At 47.2% G+C, this 19,707-nt stretch overlaps 4 protein-coding genes across 4 annotated transcripts; all 4 read right to left on the bottom strand.

Annotated features, from left to right (window-relative positions):
- Positions 1–1,878: 1,878 nt before the first annotated feature.
- Positions 1,879–3,988, bottom strand: LOC101775063 (cinnamoyl-CoA reductase 2). The gene is made up of 6 exons (XM_004957162.4): positions 3,617–3,988; positions 3,358–3,527; positions 3,054–3,239; positions 2,800–2,965; positions 2,426–2,615; positions 1,879–2,325 (listed from the first exon to the last, which is right to left on the bottom strand). Exons 1-6 carry the CDS (start codon positions 3,783–3,785, stop codon positions 2,148–2,150), a joined length of 1,059 nt encoding a protein of 352 aa, XP_004957219.1. The 5' UTR covers positions 3,786–3,988; the 3' UTR covers positions 1,879–2,147.
- Positions 3,989–4,443: 455 nt separating this feature from the next.
- On the bottom strand, positions 4,444–6,711 carry LOC101775883. Its single transcript, XM_004957164.2, has 3 exons — positions 6,525–6,711; positions 6,086–6,424; positions 4,444–4,984 (listed from the first exon to the last, which is right to left on the bottom strand). The coding sequence occupies exons 1-3, from the start codon at positions 6,609–6,611 to the stop codon at positions 4,535–4,537; spliced, it is 876 nt and encodes a 291-aa protein (XP_004957221.1). The 5' UTR covers positions 6,612–6,711; the 3' UTR covers positions 4,444–4,534.
- A 2,797-nt stretch (positions 6,712–9,508) lies between these two features.
- LOC101776288 (cinnamoyl-CoA reductase 2) lies at positions 9,509–11,631 on the bottom strand. Its single transcript, XM_004957165.4, has 6 exons — positions 11,517–11,631; positions 11,232–11,401; positions 10,893–11,078; positions 10,452–10,617; positions 10,042–10,231; positions 9,509–9,900 (listed from the first exon to the last, which is right to left on the bottom strand). Exons 1-6 carry the CDS (start codon positions 11,629–11,631, stop codon positions 9,711–9,713), a joined length of 1,017 nt encoding a protein of 338 aa, XP_004957222.1. The 3' UTR covers positions 9,509–9,710.
- A 1,090-nt stretch (positions 11,632–12,721) lies between these two features.
- Positions 12,722–16,023, bottom strand: LOC101776686 (cinnamoyl-CoA reductase 2-like). The gene is made up of 6 exons (XM_004957166.2): positions 15,491–16,023; positions 15,158–15,327; positions 14,436–14,621; positions 14,078–14,240; positions 13,158–13,347; positions 12,722–13,066 (listed from the first exon to the last, which is right to left on the bottom strand). The coding sequence occupies exons 1-6, from the start codon at positions 15,603–15,605 to the stop codon at positions 12,877–12,879; spliced, it is 1,014 nt and encodes a 337-aa protein (XP_004957223.1). The 5' UTR covers positions 15,606–16,023; the 3' UTR covers positions 12,722–12,876.
- Positions 16,024–19,707: the final 3,684 nt, after the last annotated feature.

A 19,707-nucleotide genomic window follows, 5' to 3' on the forward strand; every position in this document is an offset into this window, starting at 1 on the left:
TGGTGGTCGGTTGATCGCCTCGTCTGTCTATGAAACTTGCTAAGGCCCGACAGAGGTGGTGTTCGTGATCAAGTGTTTGAAGGTACTAATCTCATACCTAGTATGGGATGGGGAAGCCTAGTACCTGATTGAACTAGGGCGTGGCTTATACCCCTACTGTCCCTGGAACGAGGTTCCCATGGTGCATCATGTGGGTGCAAGTGCGGTCACAGTACGGTAGAGGCCGGGATTGTGGAGCATTGCATGCCAAGGGAAGTTTGGACCTGACACGCGCCTGGGAATTGATGGGAACGACCGACATAGGAAGCGGCCCTTGTGGTGCGCGGATGTCGTGAGATTAGGTTCGCCATGCATGGTTAAGAAACTCGAATCGATTCGTCTGCCTCTCACAGTTTGAGACTGCTTGATCGCTATGTCACCCTGAGTAAGTAAGGAATCTGATGATGACATGGTTTTGTTGTTTATATATATACCTTTTGGTTGGTTCTATGATTGCTTAGAATAGGTTCCAAACTTAGACCGGATAATAAACTTAGAACCGGAGCTAAAACTTGAAAGTAGGGTACATCTAGCGCTTTTGGCAAACCAACCCCTCAGCCAAAGAGCCTTGCATGTCTAGAAGTGGTGGAGTAGTTACCCCGGTCGGTTAAGTCTTGTCGAGCTTAGTAGCTCAGCCTTGTTGTGGCCTTTCTTTTCAGGTGAAGCTGCTGCTCCCGAGTCCTCCCCTGTTGGCACTTGGCCGCCCCAACTCCCTCCGGGTTGGACGGTCGAGTGGGATCCCTCCTCGGACGGCGAGGAAAGGGATCATTGACGTCCCGGTTGGCCTCACCAGGGATGTCCGACCCCGACGAGTTCGCTTCCGCTAGTAGTTTTACCTTCTGTTGTTTTTCTTTTGAACCTTGTAAACTCTGATGTGTTTTATGGCCAAACTAAATGGGTAATTTGTTAACTCGGTGGACTTGTTGTATTCTCTGGAACCACTCACCTTCGTGTGGGTTTTGCTAATTGGTCCTGTTTAAGTGGTTAAATCGGATGAAATCCGACGGCACTTCGTGATTACTCGGTTTAGGCATGAGCGTCGCGTATCATGCGGCTAAATCATGTTTAACCAAGCTAATCCGAAGTGGATCCGCCACAGAGCAGCCACGGCGGTTCAACCGGACCGATCGGATGACGAGGGCAGGGGAGGGGCAGGAGGCGGCACGGCGCCGACGGGTGCAATCCATGCGCCGACGGTTGGGCGAGCCGGAGCTTGAGGCCGCCGGCCGGAGTCGCCGCCGCCGGGGAGTCGCCATCGCCGGGGAGTCGCCACCGCCTGCCGCCGCCCCAGTTCAACCGGACCGATGGGACGACGAGGGCGGGAGAGGGGCAGGAGGCGACGTGGCGGCGACGGGTGCGATCCGTGCGCCGACGGTTGGGCGAGCCAGAGCTCGAGGCCGCCCGCCGGAGTCGCCGCCGCCACCATAGTTCAACCGGACCGAGGGGAAATGACGAACCCTAGCGCCGATTGGAAATGTTAAGATGAATAAAAAAAGAAAGAAGATGATAATTAGGAAAGATTTGATCTATTTCAACAGTGCCATTTTACATCTTTCCAATTATATCCCTATACTACCTATACTACTCATGTATACTACCTATACTATAGCTTAAGTTTCTAGTAGTATACAATTAATCTCAACCGTCGGATCATTGCATACGAGTCCTTTTCAAACCATAGTATAGGGTAGTATTGTGCACCGTAACGGAGCTCCGGTTAATATGTGTTTAGAACTTCAGATTATAGAGCGCGGTGGGAAATTTTTACAAAACAGTTTTAACGCGGATGCTACAGGAGTCTCCAGTTACTATGCGAGAAATTTTAGGATTGAATCTTACTAATAATAAGATACGGGGCGGAGTATTATAGAAGGATAAACTGTTGTGACACGCAAAGTCACAAACCGATACAGATACAACTGTACATGGCACCACTTTATCAAAAAAAAAAACGCACCACGAGTCCAACTGAAAGAGAAACATACAAAGGAAGCAGCGCAAGCACAAGTGAGGAACTGAGACCTGCTGCCCGTCAGCCCGTGTCCCCCGAGCCTACATGGCGGCGTTTCGAGGCCTGGAAATTAGCACAGCGACGACGGCGCCCAAATTCATTCCTCGGCGTTCATGCGGTAGAAATAGGGAAGCCGGCAGGGTTCCCGAAGGAGGCCTGCCTTCTCGAGGAACTCGAGGCCATCCACGAGCGTCTCCTCCAGGCTTCTGGGCTTCCACCCAAGGTTCTTCAGCTTATCTGCTGTAAACGCAACCCTGAAATCCACGTCCACCGTCCTGCAAACCCAAAACCATGCATGCGTGAAGTGTAAACGACGAGCGCAAGCGCGATCCATTTGCTGCTGGAAATATTGAGGTGATGGACGGCGGCACTCACTTGTCTACGTAGTCGTAGTTGGGGAACATGCTCTTGAGCAAGAGCACCATGTCCTTGATGTCCATCTGCTCCAACGCGCAGATGTATCTCTGGGACGGTCCCGCCTTCTCGTATACTAGGAGCAGAGCGTCGGCGATGTCGTGGATGTGCACGAAGGGCCAGAACTTGTTGTTCATCGTGTCAGGACCTCCTGCGACATCGCAAAAAACTTGTCATTTTACTGAACTTGGTTAGCCTGTACAGGTGTGTGGTATAAGCAATAACAAAAGATGGAAACTAGCTCCATTTATCTTCAGACACAAACTTTTCAGTCTAGAATTGGTATCCGGGTAACAGATGAGAAGAACTTGTATATGAATTGGATATGGATGAACCTTTGATGATATACTGGAAGACTTTGATGCTTGTATTGATCAACGCAGTCTGCAACAGAGGTCCAACGACCAGACCAGGCAAGAATGTAACGACATGCAGTCCGTTTTTCTGCCCGTATTCCAGGGCCATCTCTTCTGCTTCGGTCTTTGCAAGACAATACCAACTCTGCAGCCAAAACAGGTAGTCATTTTCATTTATAAGAAGTCGATGACACTGAAGATGTTTATGTTTTATAAGATCCGGTATCGCTGACCTCAATTTCCTTGCAGATCTGTTTGTCTGACCAGCAGCTCTCGTCTTTGAGCCTATCTTCAGGCCAGTTGGGGTCAAAACAAGCGGCAGCAACGGATGAGACCACCACGACTTTCTCAACATTCGTAGCCGAGCAAGCCTCGAGTACGTTTCTGGTGCCCGTCACGGTTGGAGCCATCATCTCCTTCTGCACGATCGCGTTCACCGAAGAGTCAGTAAAACTGTGGGAGCACAGTGGTACACTCTTTTTGTCTCATCATATAGGTGGTTGACCAAGAAGGATAACGGAAGGAACGTGCTCAAACCTCAGGATCAACATGCTTGTCCCCGGGCACCGGAGTTGCCGGATGGAAGACCCCCTCGCACCCCGCGAACGCCGCCGCCAGCGTGCCATAGTCGAGGACGTCGGCTTGGAACAGCCGCAGGTTCTCCGAGGCCCCGTCCAGCTGCTTCAGGAAGGCGTTCTTCGGATCACCTGAAACGAACAGCATTTCAGCATCAAGAAGACAACATCTCGTGCCGATGCGACGTCGCGGCAAAGGGAGCAGGCAGGGCAATGGATACTTGGGTCGCGGACGGTGGCGTGGACGGCGTAGCCGCGGGAGAGGAGGAGCTTCACGAGCCACGAGGCGATGAACCCGCCGGCGCCGGTCACGCACACCCGCGGCTGCGACGACACCATCTCTCCGGCTGCCCCCCGCCCTGTTGCTGCGTCGTGCACGTACGTCTGCATCCCGACCCGTTGCTTCCCTTCCCTTCCTTCCTCAGAGTGGCTGCAGCAGAAGGTCAACTAGCTCCCAATCCGCACTGTGTGCAGTGCAGTATATCATTCCAGACGTACGAGTACGATCGCCGGCACGAATAAACTAAGCTAATGGATCGATCGCAGATTGCGAGTAGCCTGCAACTACAAAGTTGACCAGATTAGTTTGGGACTGGTTCATTGACAAGTTCTAACGATTCCCTTGAGAAATAATTTATCATCACTCAGAGCATTTCTTATGGGAATGGAATACGATGCTTTTGAGTTTGAAACAATAACATTAAGGCCCCGTTTGTTAGGATGGAATTGAATCTCATTCTAAGAATCTCATTCTAGCAATTAGATTCAATAGGAATTAAATTCCATAGAATTAGATTCATTTCAATTTTCTTGTTTGGATGTACAAAGAAACTAATTCCTAGAATTAGATTCCAAATATTGTTTGGTTGATTAGAGAGGAAACTACTTCTTTGGAAAATATAGGAAAATACTTAGCACTGTTTTCGAAACTAATACACGAGTTAGAAACTACTTCTCGAGCTAGGAATTAGAAACTAATACTTAGCACTGTTTTCGAAGAAAACCACATCATACACGAGTTACATACCTCCAGCTAGGAAAATATAGATAAAATACAAGATAATACTTTCAGATGAGCTACATATTATTACAAGTTCAATAGATATTATCCATCACTTGATATAGATGAACTAGTTTCTTCACTTGTTGAGCTGTTTTAGAAGCCACCTCTTCCTCATCCTCTCTGGAAGCGCCAACAGAGACTCGTACTTGCGTGCGTCACCGGTCAGGATATCAAATAGGTCCAACAAAGTGTCTTCATCCAATCCTTGTACTTCATTCAGTGTGTCTAGAATTTCTTTTGATGTTGGTCCTTTAGGGGCTTCCTCCTTTAGTGCTTCAGCAAACTTGTCTAGTTTTTCAGCCATCATAGAGGTAAAAGAGTCGCTTGACCGTTGCCTCTTTAAACTTCCTGAAGTTGCCGATGATGTGGGCTCTTTGTTACTAAGATCTTCCTTACTCATGTCTTTTGAGCTCTCAGCTGCAGTCCTTGCCGCTTCACCGGTAGCATGGTCTTTGCCAAACACCAAGCTGATTGAGTCCCAGTACAAGACAGTCTTGTGCCTATAACCAGAAGCTTCTTTGTTTTTCTACAAAAAATAAATGTTGTACTGGTTAGAAAACAAGTATATCACAAAAATTGAAGGACCAGCAGTAATGATACTATCAGGTAACAGAAACAACTTGTATTAGGAGGCCGGCATTACTAGTGAAGCAAATAAAGAATTATGCTGAATGCAAATAGCAATACTAACAAAATTATAGCATTACTGATGAGTTGTTCCTGGCAGAAACAACATGCTCAAGATCACAACTTCTAACCAAGCACCATATGCCTGAACATTTCTAGCCATATGCCTGAACAAATACCGGTAACAACATGTAGGTGCATTGCAAAGCTACCTGTAATGGGGTATCCATTCATAAATAAAGCAAACACCACACAGCTACCTCTTAACAGTTGAAAATAAAAACTGAGAGGATGCCAGATGCTTGTTGAGGGATAATATCACTTCCAAGATGAGCGTCAAAAGTAAAAACAGTTTTGGCCAACTTATGACTATGGCTGAAATGTCCATATATTCTTGCGTCGATGGCCAGAGAATAAGCAAGCAATGACCACTGCATTAATTAGGTAAAGAATTCTAGTAGTTTTATTGTTCTTTTCACTTTCACGTTGATTTTTCAGAAGCTGATCAAAATCAAGATAGACTTGTATCTCAGGGCCCAGCTGAATTATGATTGTTGGAAAGATAAGATATAATCTGTTATTTGGACCTCTAGTTCTTACATAACAATTGTTGGAGTTGAACAGTTTACACACTATCAACAGAAGAAAACTTCCAGTCTAGCAGAGTGTGGACGCTGATGGTTTTGATCAAAGGAAATGTTCAGTTATCCACAGTTCCACACCAATGTGACATGCCACGAGTGTCAGGTCAATATCCTGATAGGATATAAAACCCGTAAGCTATCTAGCTGTCTCCAGAACCTTAACATAAAACAGAGGCAGATAAACCAAAAAGACGTGACATGACCATTCTTTTTCAACTGTTAACATTCATAAGAACAGTACTACGTATAACAATGTTATATAACAATAAACAGTAAACTCCATGACATTAAATAGTGGTACGAGAGAACACAACTTACAACTACATATAACAATAATAAATACGATTGAAACTTACCGCCACATATTCTTCCCATACAGCATCACTATCAACAGATATTTTGTTTTTGTTCCAATCCCAACCAAATCCACTTGATTCCAGCATACCATTGATGATAGTGTAGTGTTTGTCAAAGGTCTTGTTCCTCGCCATGATATTGTCTTTTGAGATATCCACATTACACTTTTCTCGGACATTCTTGATAGCAGCTGTATAGACATGAGACTTCCACCCATTCTGGCATCTGTCACCCTTGTTATAGTACTCCACAAATGTGTCAAGAAGAGCCTTGTCCATGTCATCATTCCAAGAAATGTAACCCCTGCCCGAGCCTGACTTCTTGCCCTTCTCCATATCCTACAGGAAAAATGTTCACAAAAGGTTATTAGTAAAATATCAGGAAGCAAAACCAAATATCATAAGTTTAAGCATGCATTGATGATAGAATTTATCATACATTGACCACGTCTTGCTTGGTAATCAGCAAACATTTGGTTAGCTTTGGTATCCCTAAAATTGCTCCATTCATTTGTTGATTGAACATTGGTAATCATACCCACTTCACTTTGAACTTCATGAGGTTCAAAAGATATTACTTGATCAACTTGGTGTATAAGTAAATCATCCATATCTCTCTGTCTATCAATTACAAAATTGTGCAATATGCAGCAAGCATTAATGATCCTAATCTGCAAGAATTTAGTAGAAATGAGTTACATGCTAGCTAAGGTCATTCAGAGGTGAATTTCAAGCTAGGTTACTACGGAATACCTGATTTTGTAAGTCAAAATATGAGTTGCTTCTTAGTATAGCCCACCTCATCTTTAATAGCCCAAATGTTCTCTCTATCACATTTCTAGCAGTTGAATGGCGCAAATTGAATAGTTCTTTGGCAGTGGATGGGTTATGCCCTTGAGCAGCCCACTCATTCAAGTGGTAGCGAGTGGATCGATATGGAGCAAGAAAGCCCGGTCCATTGGTGTATCCCGCATCTACTAGATAGTATTTCCCACTTGGAATAACAAATGCATCGTCCCGAGACATTGCATCACGTAGCACACGTGAATCTGAAGCTGATCCTTCCCATCCCGCTAAGACATAAACAAATTTCATGTGACGATCACAAACCCCCAAAACATTGGTGGTAATCTGTTGCTTCCTATTCCTATACCTCCCTTGGTCAGCCAAAGGCACAAAAACGTCAATGTGTGTACCATCTAATGCTCCAAGGCAATCTTCAAACCACTTCCACTTGGAATCCTCAGGTTCTACAACTGATGGATCAGGAAGCTTGATAAATTCATGGCATAATGATAGAATACCTCTAAGCACCTCATTGAAGTGACGGCAGATTGGCTCAAGTGACCATCCATATGAGCTACGAATCATCCTCATCTTAGTGCCATGACCCACTACAAGCAAAAAGATTGCTACCTTTTCTTCTACCGACACATTCTTGTTATCACACATACCACATCTCTCACGTAAGATGGCACATAGGTCATAAAATGATCTCTTAGTTAGGCGCAAACTATCATAGCAATAGACATTTGATCCTTGGTACAGATTTCTTAGCATTTGTTTGCGTGTAGCTACATCTCTCTCAACCACTTCATTTGGATCAACAATATGTCTAGGTCTCTTACGCTGATACCAGTGCACAATCATGCTCATGACAGCAGAAACATACACTGCTGTCACTAATAATATTTAATTACACTAATCATGCATCAATCATAAGCTTTTCTGAAGCACTACTAGTGTTTTTCCTTAGTCAGTTGTCCTATGTCCTTGTCAGAGATCGAACATCCTGCAGCTTCAAACTATTTACAGATTAGTTTCCTTTTCAAATGCTACGCTTTCTTATGAGCAGGTAAGAGTTGATGCCTTTTCCTCCAAGATATTGACGGCTAGCGTTAACAAACTCATTTTAAATCTCTACCAATAACAGCATGGCTTTACCTGACACTGACATGTATCAATTACAAGGTTAGACACCGCATTAAGCTTCCCATGTCACTGAAGAAAACTAACATGGAGGCACAGAGTGATTGGAACTGGGAAAGAAAAATGCACATAAGACAAACTCATCCAGGTCACTCCGTACCATGCTTTAATATTTCAAATAGCTCAGCTCTTAGTATTCCTACAATATTCAGTATTTCAAATAGCCCAGCATGAATCCCAGTGTATATAACAGGAAGAAAAGGGAATTTGATATTTGCTAGTTGTCCATCTGGAACCAATGTAAACAAATATATAACAGGAAGATGGGTAAAAAAGCCAATATCAACCAGAGAGTTGCATCGCTCTAGTAATTTGCACTGCACTACCTATTGATTTTGACACTAGTTTCAGTAATTGAACCTAGGCAAACAGCACATCCAAGGCAAACAGCACATCCAAGGCAAATTATAAAATTGATAATTTTGCATTTCTCATCCAAACTTGTTTATATTATCTAAAAGTTTGAGTTAATTAATAATAGGAAGACCTTCCTGCATGCTCTAAGAAAAAGCTTGACTAATTATACTACTGTGATGGCCTCTTTTGCACTAATTCTGCCAGAAGCCCAGAAAGCATGGTTATACAGATCTACTGCAGCACATACATTAGTGAACATAAATCACCATGCTGAATGAGACTTGTTATCATCAAAACAGGAATTATAAAACAGTAGAAACACATGTACAGAGCTATGGTTTACACAAATCTAGTACATATCTCCATTCTACTGAAAGTAGAAACTAGCAAGCTTAAAACTTTTGATAAACAACTAATTAGCAGTTTCATGCTTAAAACTAGCAAGCTTAAAACTTAGATCTGCAGGACTCACCAAGGCAGGAGTATTGGTGGTGCACGTCGATCTTCCAGTGAGTAAAATGGATAGCTGCCGAGCTCCTCCTCCTCCCGTCCTTGTGCTTCCCTTCCCTCAGATCTGTCTACAGCCTCTAAAAAAAGAACAAATCGAGTCAAGGGTTAGGGTTAGGAGAGAAATTGCTGTGTATGTCGACGAGGAAGAGAGGGAGGGAGAGGGGGAAGGAGCACCGGCTCACCGCGTGGCGTGTGGTCGCCGGCGAGAAGCTGCTCGCGCGGAGGAGCGGCACGGGCGGCGCACTCTGTGCACGGGCGGCGCACTCTGTGCCGGCTCTGGAGGGGGTCGACGGAGGAGGGGGCAGCGGAGGAGGGGGCCGGCGGAGGAAGTGGAGGAGGGGGCGGCGGAGAAGTGGAGGAGGGGGCGGCGGAGGAAGTGGGCGGCGGCGCAAGGGGAAGGAGTCGGGGCGGCGCGCGCGGGGGGAAAGAGGTCGGGGAAGGAGACCGAGGAAACGATTTCCTCTTTTTTGGGTCGGAATGTGCGGGGGGAAAGATTTAGATAGATTGGAATCCTGAGGAATCCCTCTTTCCAATTCCGGGAGCAGCCAAACAAGATGGCTTTGGAAATTAATTCCAATTCCAGCCAATTCCAATGAAACAAACAGGCCCTAACATCTCACAGTAGTTGGCATAAACAAATACTGTTCAAGGCGGTATGGCGCCAAGAGATCAGCTGAAATAATAAGGTGCATAGCTGCGTCCTTGTATAGCCGCAAATATCTACGTTTTATTCTGTAATATATTTCGATCATAAGAGCACAGATCCCGTTCATTCCTCAGCGTTCACACGGTAAAAATAGGGAAGCCGGCAAGGTTTCCCGTCTGCATCCTGCAGAAGCCCAGCCTTTTCGAAGTACTCAACGCTATCCGCGAGCGTCTCCTCCAGCTTCCTCGGCTGCCACCCCAGGTTCTTCAGTTTATCTGATGTGGTATAAACCTTGTAATCCACGTCGACCATTCTGCATTGATCCAAACCATTTGTGAATAGCAAGTACACAAGCACCAAGGGTTCCTGTCTCGCTTGATTGGATGACAGAGCTCCTGCTGATTTTTTCTATGATGAAAAACTTTAAACATGTAACTGATACGAAGGCACTTACTTGTCTGTATAATTGTAGTTTGGGAACATGCTCTTCATCAAAGAAACTAAATCCTTTATGTCCATCTGGTCCAATGAGCATATGTATCTACCAGAGGATTCAGACTTCTCGTATGCTAGGAGCATAGCGTCAGCGAGATCACGAACATCTACCAAGGGCCAGAATTTGTTGCTTAATGTGTCAGGGCCTCCTGCAATTAGACAAATGGAATTAGAGGGGAGAAACATGAAAGATCTGTTCTCTTTGAAAGTTTGTTAAATTGTTCGGGTGGCTTAAATAATGAGATAAGGAACATAGCTCGATTTTGTTTCAGATTATGAACTGTACTGAAGCTTTCAAAATTAGTAGTAGTATCCAGGTAACAGATGAGAAGTACCGCATAAAATACGCTATGGTGTATTGGTGTGAACCTTTTATGATGTATAGGAGAACTTTGCTGCTGGTATTGACTGCCACATGCTGCAACAATGGGCCAACAACCAGACCAGGGCAAAATGTAACTACATGCAGTCCATTTTTCTTGCCGTATTCAAGCGCCATCTCTTCTGCTTCTGTTTTGGCAAGAGAATACCAATTCTGCAAACCACAGCAAGTAAATGTCCTCAAGTTAGTGATCCTTCCGAGCAATCATTTGCCACAAGTACTCGCTAATGCAGAAGATAATGTTCAGATTTGGAAACCAGGTCAACTGGGACTTACTAATTCTTTCAGAAAATGCTGGATCTATCTATGATGAATTCTGATGCAGATTCATGTATTAGCAAATTATCATGCGTTGTCTGCTGGATCTCATTGCTTTGGCAATTGCATAACTATCTACTACTAATGCGAGGGCTAGTAGGCGTTGTAACCTGAGTGTCCTTGCAGAACTCCTTGTCTGTCCAGCAACTCTCATCCTTGAGCTTACCTTCAGGCCAGTTGGGGTCAAAGCAGGAAGCAGCAACGGACGAGACCACGATGAGCTTCTGAACATTCGTGGCCGAGCAAGCCTCGAGCACATTCTTGGTGCCCTTCACCGTAGGATCCATCAACTCTTTCTGCATATATATTCAATGTTTTTCAGCACATACTGTCACTGAAAGCACAGGGATACTCTATTGTTCGGCTAGTTCCAGTAAATCCGCTTCCATAAACATTTGTATCAGCAAACGTGCATTGTATCTAGGAACACTGGAACAACATAATCGAACCTCGGGGTTGACAATCTTGTCCCCGGGCACCGGGGTAGCCGGATGGAAGACCCCCTCGCAGCCCGCGAACGCCGCCGCCAGCGTGCCGCAGTCGAGGACGTCGGCTTTGAACAGCCGCAGGTTCCCCGAGGCCCCGTCCAGCTGCGTCAGGATGGCGTTCTTCGGATCCCCTGGAAGACGAGCACCATTCGGCCAGCGTCGAAGAAGACAACGCTCTTTCAAACAGAGCCAGGGATATGTGCCGATGCCGAAACAACGGTGAAAATGGATAGAGGTAGGTTTTACTCGGGTCGCGGACGGTGGCGTGGACGGCGAAGCCGCGGGAGAGGAGCAGCTTGACGAGCCACGAGGCGACGAAGCCGCCGCCTCCGACCACGCACACCCGCGGCGGCGACGCCATCTCCGGCTGCCTCTTGGCTCTCCTCGTTGCTTCTCCCTGCCTGCAGGGCTACAACGGCAACAGGCCGAGAGCTCTCTAGCTAGTCCACGCGCAATTTGCAGGGAAACTGTCAATCGAGATTGAGGATCGCCAGGGCGATTGGACTGATCTGATGGATCGTGAACTGGTTGCAGAGCAGTCGCTCAAGACTGGTTGATTATTAACCGGTGAATGACAGAAGATGCCACGCAACAACAACCAGGCAGCACTTGTCTTTGCTAGCACGCTCCCCGCGCGCGCATCTCGCCCGGACTGGTCACTGGTGAGAGATTTGGGCGAATCCTAGGTGCCGACGCGTAACGATTTTTTTTTGAAAGGGGACGCGGAAGGGGCTGTTTGGCAATAGGGTTTACCCATCATATCGGATGTTTAGATGCTAATTAGGAGTATTAAATATAGGCTAATTACAAAACTAATTGCACAGATGGAGTGTAATTCACGAGACGAATCTATTAAGCCTAATTAGTAACCATTTGCTAATGATGGATTAATTAGACTTAATAAATTCGCCTCGCGAATTAGCATAGGATTCTGCAATTAGTTTTATAATTAGCTCATGTTTAATTCTCCTAATTAGCAGAACATCCGATATGACACTGTTAAAGTCTAGCACCTCGTATCAAATACTCCCTAAGGCGTAACGATCAGTGCGTCGCGGTCGAGCACGTCCTCCGGGATCGTCGCGTCCAGCCATCGGCTTCGGCTGGATGGGCACTAGTCCTCTTGTCCTTTGCGTCACTTGAGGCGGTGCACGGACGGAAACCCCTCCCATTCCTCCAAACATCAGGTGCATCGTTTCGTCTTTCACTGTTGCCTTCCGGAGCCGAGCACATCTTTTTCTCCCCGACCTGCAGGGATGTCCTTTTCACAGTGACCTTGTCGCTATGGACTCCAGAACACATCAGCAGTCAATCTCGACAGCTATGGGTGTCCCGAGCAGAACTCCATATCTCCAACTCCAGAGCCAATATGGCAATATGTCGAGAGGCAGCAAGGCCACCGTCTCAACGAGAGCAGCAGGCCTTATTCCATCCTGAAAGGAGGAAGAGCGTAGCGTTGGAACATGGCACCTCGTTATTTTTTTTCTTTCTTGAGGGGAAAAAAAATGACCCCTCGTTATTTCACAGTTCAGCAGCGTGCCAAGAGCCCAAGACCAAGAGAGACACCACGGGTTCATAACCAAGAAACTCCGCCACCCAAGTTGATTCACTGATCACTAGCCAGACGGAAGAGATGGGGAAGGCGGCAAGGATGCCCGGGCACATCCTGGAGGGCGCCTGCCTTCTCATAGCACTCGACGCTGTCTGCGAGCGTCTCCTCCAGTGTCCTTGGTTCCCAGCCCAGGTCCATGAGCTTCTGGCATGTTAGCGATGCTTTCTGATCGACATCAAGGATGCTGCAAGCGCAAAAGCAAAAGGAGTGGGGTGTTCATCAGATCGCGTAAAAGCAACACGCGTTCCAAATTTTTTTGGCATGAGGAAACCTACTTATTTACGCAGTTGTACTGTGGGTATAACTTCTTCAACAAGGCCACCAAATCCTTGGTGCGAATGTGATTCGGCGAGCAGATGTATCTCCCAGATGACTCTTTCTTCTCGTACAGCAGAAGCAGAGCATCAGCCACATCACGGACATCTACTATGTGCCACAGTTTGTTGTTCATCACATCAGGACCACCTGTAATCCAACCAATGGAGTTAATATAGTGCAATCAAGCAAGCGACTTGTACCCAGTAGTAGCACTTTGTAGCATGCAACAGTGAGATTAGCTCGAGAGAAATATCAGTCCTTCGAGTACTCGTTTCGTAAAAGCATCATTAATGCACTGGAAAATAGGAATAATTGTAGACCAGACTCTTCTAAGATACAATAATTCTATCATTGAATATGCTATACATGGTTTTGTCGTTTGTATTTATCTTAAACATGTAATTTCAGCAATAAATGAGCCAAATTTGGAATCACATGCAATAGATTGTGAAGAATCTGCCTGTAGATGAAGGTTCTGATTGAACAGCTGTAGAGCATTAAGAAAAGGCATAGCAGCTATTTCTGAAAAGAACATAAAGGACAAACATGGGACAGGAAAGATAATGGTGAGCAACAGATACTAGGTGATGATCAGTACCACAATATTAAACCCTCCCATCATTTGAATTTGAAACAAATCCATCTAACAGGAACTATTAATGTGATCTCATCTCAAGGCCTTAGATTGGGATTGGGCCACATAAATGCAGTCCAGAATAAACGGATAGATACAATTTGCATTAAAACATACTCCGTAACTTGACTAGTGGTTAGGGTGCACATCAGCATAATGAGTCAGAACATTAAATTCGCCAAAGAATTGATAAACCTAGAAACACATATAAGGAATGTAAAGAGCAGGCACTAATGAGGGAACCTTTTATAACATAGATGAGGAATTTGCTGCTGGTATTCACCACAGGCTGCAACAGAGGGCCAAAAACCAAAGGCGGGCAAAGTGTAACAACATTCAGTCCATTTTTATCTGCATATTCCAAGGCTGCCTGTTCAGCCATAATCTTGGCAACAGAGTACCAGTCCTGCAAGTAAACAGCACAGAAGGTCCCAATTTAGACCTCCCTCAAAAAATCATCTCTGGGAAAAAGACTAGCCTATGTTACGAAAAACCATAATAGATCTTTCAAGGGAGATATGACTACAAGGAACCAACAAATGGAGTAACAATGTATGTTTATGCTACTGCAGAGCTTGCTGTACTAACGTGCATTACTAACCCCATTTTCCTTGCAGAACTCTTTGTCTGACCAGCAACTCTCATCCTTGAGTGTATCTTGAGGCCAAGTCGGGTTAAAATCCACAGCAGCATTGGAGGACACGACAACAAGTTTCTGAACCTTTGCAGCAGAGCAGACCTTTAATACATTTAAGGTGCCTTTCACAGCAGGGTCGAGTACTTCTGACTGCATAGATGCATTCACAACGTGGTGAATAAAGAACACTAGCATACCATACAACACAAAACTTTCAGCAAGATTCACAGTGCAAACAAACATTGCATTTTAACAAAGAGCACTTCCAGCATTCAAGCCTAACGATATAAGCTGACTTAACACACAGCGTATAATAATCTAAATTTTCACTTATTACTCACCCAATGCTACAATAGGTTGTGCTAATATTCTCCAAGAGCTAGAATTGAAAACATAAGTCAGAGAAACAGCCTGGTTTTGCAAGCATGAGCGACTGAAGGTTCCAAGGATAAAACCTACTTACTCATTTCCTTTAATCCTTTAATAGTTAGAGCATATGTGGGAACATGGTTGAAATTATAGGAGTCTGGAAATGCATTAACTGAGAAGTGACCTTAGAACAGCACAAGCTGATCCAATACCAATTCATAATCAGAGGTCGATACAAGCTTAGTCATTCTCCACCAATCCATGTAGATACAGTGCTAACTAAGATAAGCATTAGACTCAAGTGAGCAAGGACTTGCCTCAGGATCAACCATCTTATCTTCAGGCACCGGAGTGGCAAGATGGAAGACCCCCTCACATCCCTCCACTGCTGGTGTTAGCGTGTCGTACTCTAGCACATCGCCCTTGAACAGACGCAGATTCTCTGGGGCCTTGTCCAGCTCCTTCAAATGGGCGTTCTTTGGGTTACCTGATAGAGCATCCGCAATTAATTAGCACGGTCACGTCTATCGGTTTATGGCAGTATGGATGAAGCATTCCAAGGCACATCGGCAGTTCGGCACACAGACACAAATCAGCAACGAAGGAGCAGCTGTGACACTCTGAGAAACAGGAGGGTCCTTAATCCTTACCTGGGTCGCGGAGGGTGGCGCGCACGGCGTAGCCGCGGGAGAGGAGCAGCTTGACGAGCCAGGAGGCTATAAACCCGCCGCCTCCGGTCACGCACACACGCGGCGGCGGCGCCATGCCCCTCCCTCCTCCACCTACAACGATTCCTGAGCGAGAACCCCGCAACTTGAAATCGTCGAGATAGTATCATAGTATACGACCGCCGCCAGTTAATTAAGCTCGAGTCGGCAGATCGATGGAGCCTCGAACCCGCAGATTCGATTAAACAACACGCCGAGTAAATCAGTATGACCCATCTAAACAAGTGCAGAAGGAAACAAAAAGCACGTGGTTGGAGTGGGACAGACTCGGCAACGGAGGACCTCGCAGTCAGCCACCTTGCAGCCATGAGCCATCCACCATCTCCCCCAGCCGCTCCAAGGTGTCCCGGATGGAGATCGCCATGACCATCGGAAAACGCCGCGGCGGCGGCGCCGCCGCCGCCGCCGTCGAGAGGACCCGGACCGGAAACGGCTACTGGCTTGGTTCAATGATTGGGCCTTGGGCCGTGTGAGGTGAAGACTCGCCGCTTCAGGTTGTCCTCCGATCACGATCCTCCGTTCGAGATCCGGTGGTTCAAATACGACGTCAGGGTCAGCCCATCTCGGCCCGTCTACGCGCAGCATTTCATCGAGTTACATTTGGCCCAGCCCAACCCGGGACACAGATGTCAGCTGTCAGGGTCTCAATCTCCGGACTCCAGTCCGGAGGATCTCTTCGGAGATCGCACGTCAGATACAGTGGGCACACCGCACAACCCACAAGCACTGAGGTACTGATCATCGAGTTAATGAGCGAGCCCAGCAGGCAAGAGAGATACTGTGAGATGCTTGATTCGTTACGAACAGTACATGCGCATTTGGCTTGATCGCTCACCGTCACCGAACGCATGCGCCACGAACAGTACATGACCCAGCGCTCGATCCATCTCTCCGTCTCTCGCGTGGGCGTGGGCACTGGGCAGCTATAGCATCCGTTCGATCCATCTCTCCGTCATGCACCGGCGTACGGCCGGCCGAAGCGCTGTTGGCCAAGATCCTGCCAAGCCTCTTGCCGCCACGCGCATACGAACGTACAGAACGCTCTTTGTTGTCGCTAACATCTCGAGCGGTAGGGTGGTAGTCGTACGTCGTGCGCGCACGATCGGTCTCCGCGACGGAACGCGCGGTTCGTGCGCCCACGGCGGCGGCGAGCGAGAAGGGGTATACGTCCAGCCTCCAGCGCGCCACCGGCGATGAGCTGGTGGCCAACGTAACTTCGAGCAATTCCAACGCATTATCTGTCTACTAGTACCTCCCGCCGGAGAAAACCGCCGCAAATGCATGCACGGAGGAGAGCACGACGGCGGACGACACGGCGCGGCGTGTCCGCGTCCGCGTCCGCCGCGCGCTTGGGTTAATTAAATTCGCGCGCCTCGGTACCGTTCGCGGGTGCCCAGCGTCGCCCGTCGCCGCCCCAACCGCCGCCGGCGTCGCCCGACCGCATTTACTGGCGACTAGCAAGTATATGCGCACACGCGCACGGGCCCCGGCCGGCGGGCGCGCCCCTGGCGTGGCGGCCGTCCGTCGCCTCGGCGGCGTCCCGCGCACTGTTCGCTCGTCGTGCGCGTCGCTCTCGCTCCGAAGACGACAAGACCGGCGTGCTCGGTTCGGCACGCAGTGTCCTATCGGCACGCCGCCACGCTGGTGTATCAGTCTGTATATCCCTCCCTACCATGTCTATACCGCGGCATGGCCCCCAGGCTCAATCAACCAGCGTTGGATAACCGAGCTCAAATCATTGTAGGAGATGGATAGACGCTGCCGGCTACGGCTAGAGATCACATTGCACATGCGCGCGTGCATGAATGAGAGAACCAGGGCCAGGGACAGTGTGCGCTGCCGCCCTCTTTTAACACTGCGGCGCCCCGAATGGAGTCGTCGTACTGCCATGCCCATACGGCCATACCGAAAACATGTAGAGCATGGCCAGTTCCACGCGCGTATAAGGCAGGCAGCAATGAGAAGAGAACTGCGAGCCGATGAATGCTGCAGGTTTATTTCGGTCAGACGGTACGCTGCTGATGCTCCATGCCTCCATCATCATGGCAGAGGTGACCAGCAGTGATGGGGAGACAGGGAGTGGGTATCAGAAGGTCAAATTAACTGGAGACGGCGATGGTCAGATGTTTGATCCATGGACTGATTTTAAATTCGAGTCCCGTCGAATATTTGATACCAATTAGAAGGACTAAATGTGAACTAATTATAAAACTAATTGCATAAGTTGTGGTTAATTCGTGAGATAAATCTATTAAGCCTAATTAATCCATGATTAGCACATGTCTATTGTAGCATCACATGGTCAAATTATGGACTAGCTTAATAGATTCGTCTCGCAAATTAGCCTTCATTTATGTAATTGGTTTTGTAATTAACCTATACTTAATACTTATCTAAACATTCAATGTGATAAGGACTAAATTTAGTCTCTATCTCCAAACGGGACCACGGTCCAGTAATCGCGAGACATGCAATCTTGAACCTCCCAATCTCAATGGAGTTTCGTGAAAATTTTATGGACATTAAATTTTATGCCACATAAGCAATTTTGCTGATTTGGCAATATCATTTACGTGGAGAGTTTCATCAGATATAAAAGGAGTTTCATTCCCATGACACTTTGCTGGTACAATTATCTAATTTATAATTTTGATACTATGCGATAAAACTGTGCACACGTACTGTACTAGTAAGTCGTATGTAGCAACGCAGCAGCCACCAAGTTGCTTCGACGTCCCTGGCTGCATGGAGAGTCGTGCGAGGAACACCCGCTCGCCACCGGACAGCAGACGGCCGGATAGGGATCAGCTCAGGTAGCCGACAGGGGATGCGACGATGATGGGTAAGTTTATATACACTCACTCGTTAATTTGCCCCCGTAATAAGTAGAGTAGAATGTGCCGTAAAACTTTGCTCGTGTTTTGCAGACAAGCGGGGTGTTTGTTAGCTTAAATTTTCTATCAGATCGAATATTGAGATACTAATTAAAAGTATTAAATATAAATTAATTACAAAACTAATTGCACAGATGGAAGCTAATTTTGCGAGATGAATCTATTAGGCTTAATTAGTCCATAATTTGACAACGTGATGCTACAGTAAATATGTGCTAAAGATGAATTAATTATACTTAATAGATTTGTCTCACGAATTAGCCTTCATCTGTGTAATTAATTTTATAATTAGTTCATGTTCAGTTCTCCTAATTAGCATCGAATATTCGACTTGCCATAAATTTTAATCCGGACTAAAAATAAAAACCCCTCGCTAGCCGGTCCCCGTCGTGTGCAGGACCAATGAATGCGATGTCTGATACACCGGCTGGACCTTTAAAAAATATTTACTACTACTGACGATGAACGAAGCTGACTGGCCTGCTGCTCGTGCAGCGACCTGCGACGACCCTTTTTATGGCAGTGCCGACGGTGTAGCACACGTGGCCACGCCACGCGCGCACGAAGGTGGTGAGACTGCCGATCAAGGCAATGCAGGTCACGTTACGGGGGTGAGATCATCGGAGAACGACGCCGTCGACGAGACTCCCATTTATGGAGGTCAGACTGACCTGACGCACGCACGGCGCGCCACGATCCGGATCGGACGAAGAGTCTGAAATTCTGGTGGTCTCTCGCTCTCACGTCCATCATCCCAGAGGAAACGAGATGGAACGTGCAGTAAGCCATTAGCAGCACTGCACTTGATATATACTGTACTGGTCTTTGCCGCCTTATATTCAATTATAATTTGCAATTAGCCGCCTGTGTAATTAAGGGTGCGTTTGGTTGGGAGACAATGTAGAACGGGACGGTCCCGTTCCAGTTTTTCGGGATGGGATGATCCCATTTCTTGTTTGGTTGAATGGGATGGGATGATCCTATTTTTTGTTTGGTTGGAGAGATCGCTATAGACGGGACAAGCACCGTTTTCTTCTCCTGTTAACACCGTTCGTGGGACCCACCTGTCATACTAACAGGTATTTTCTTCCTCCACCGGCCGGCCGCGGTGGAGCTCGCGCCCGCCGGCCGCCGGCCGCGCCCGCTCGCCGGCGCCCGCCCGCGCCCGCCGGCCGCGCCCGATCGCCCGCCGGCCGCCGCCCGCGCCCGATCACCAGCCGCCGCTCGCGCCCGCTCGCCCGCCGG

Source organism: Setaria italica, chromosome II (assembly GCF_000263155.2).
Source record: "Setaria italica strain Yugu1 chromosome II, Setaria_italica_v2.0, whole genome shotgun sequence".
Taxonomy (NCBI): Eukaryota; Viridiplantae; Streptophyta; class Magnoliopsida; order Poales; family Poaceae; genus Setaria; species Setaria italica.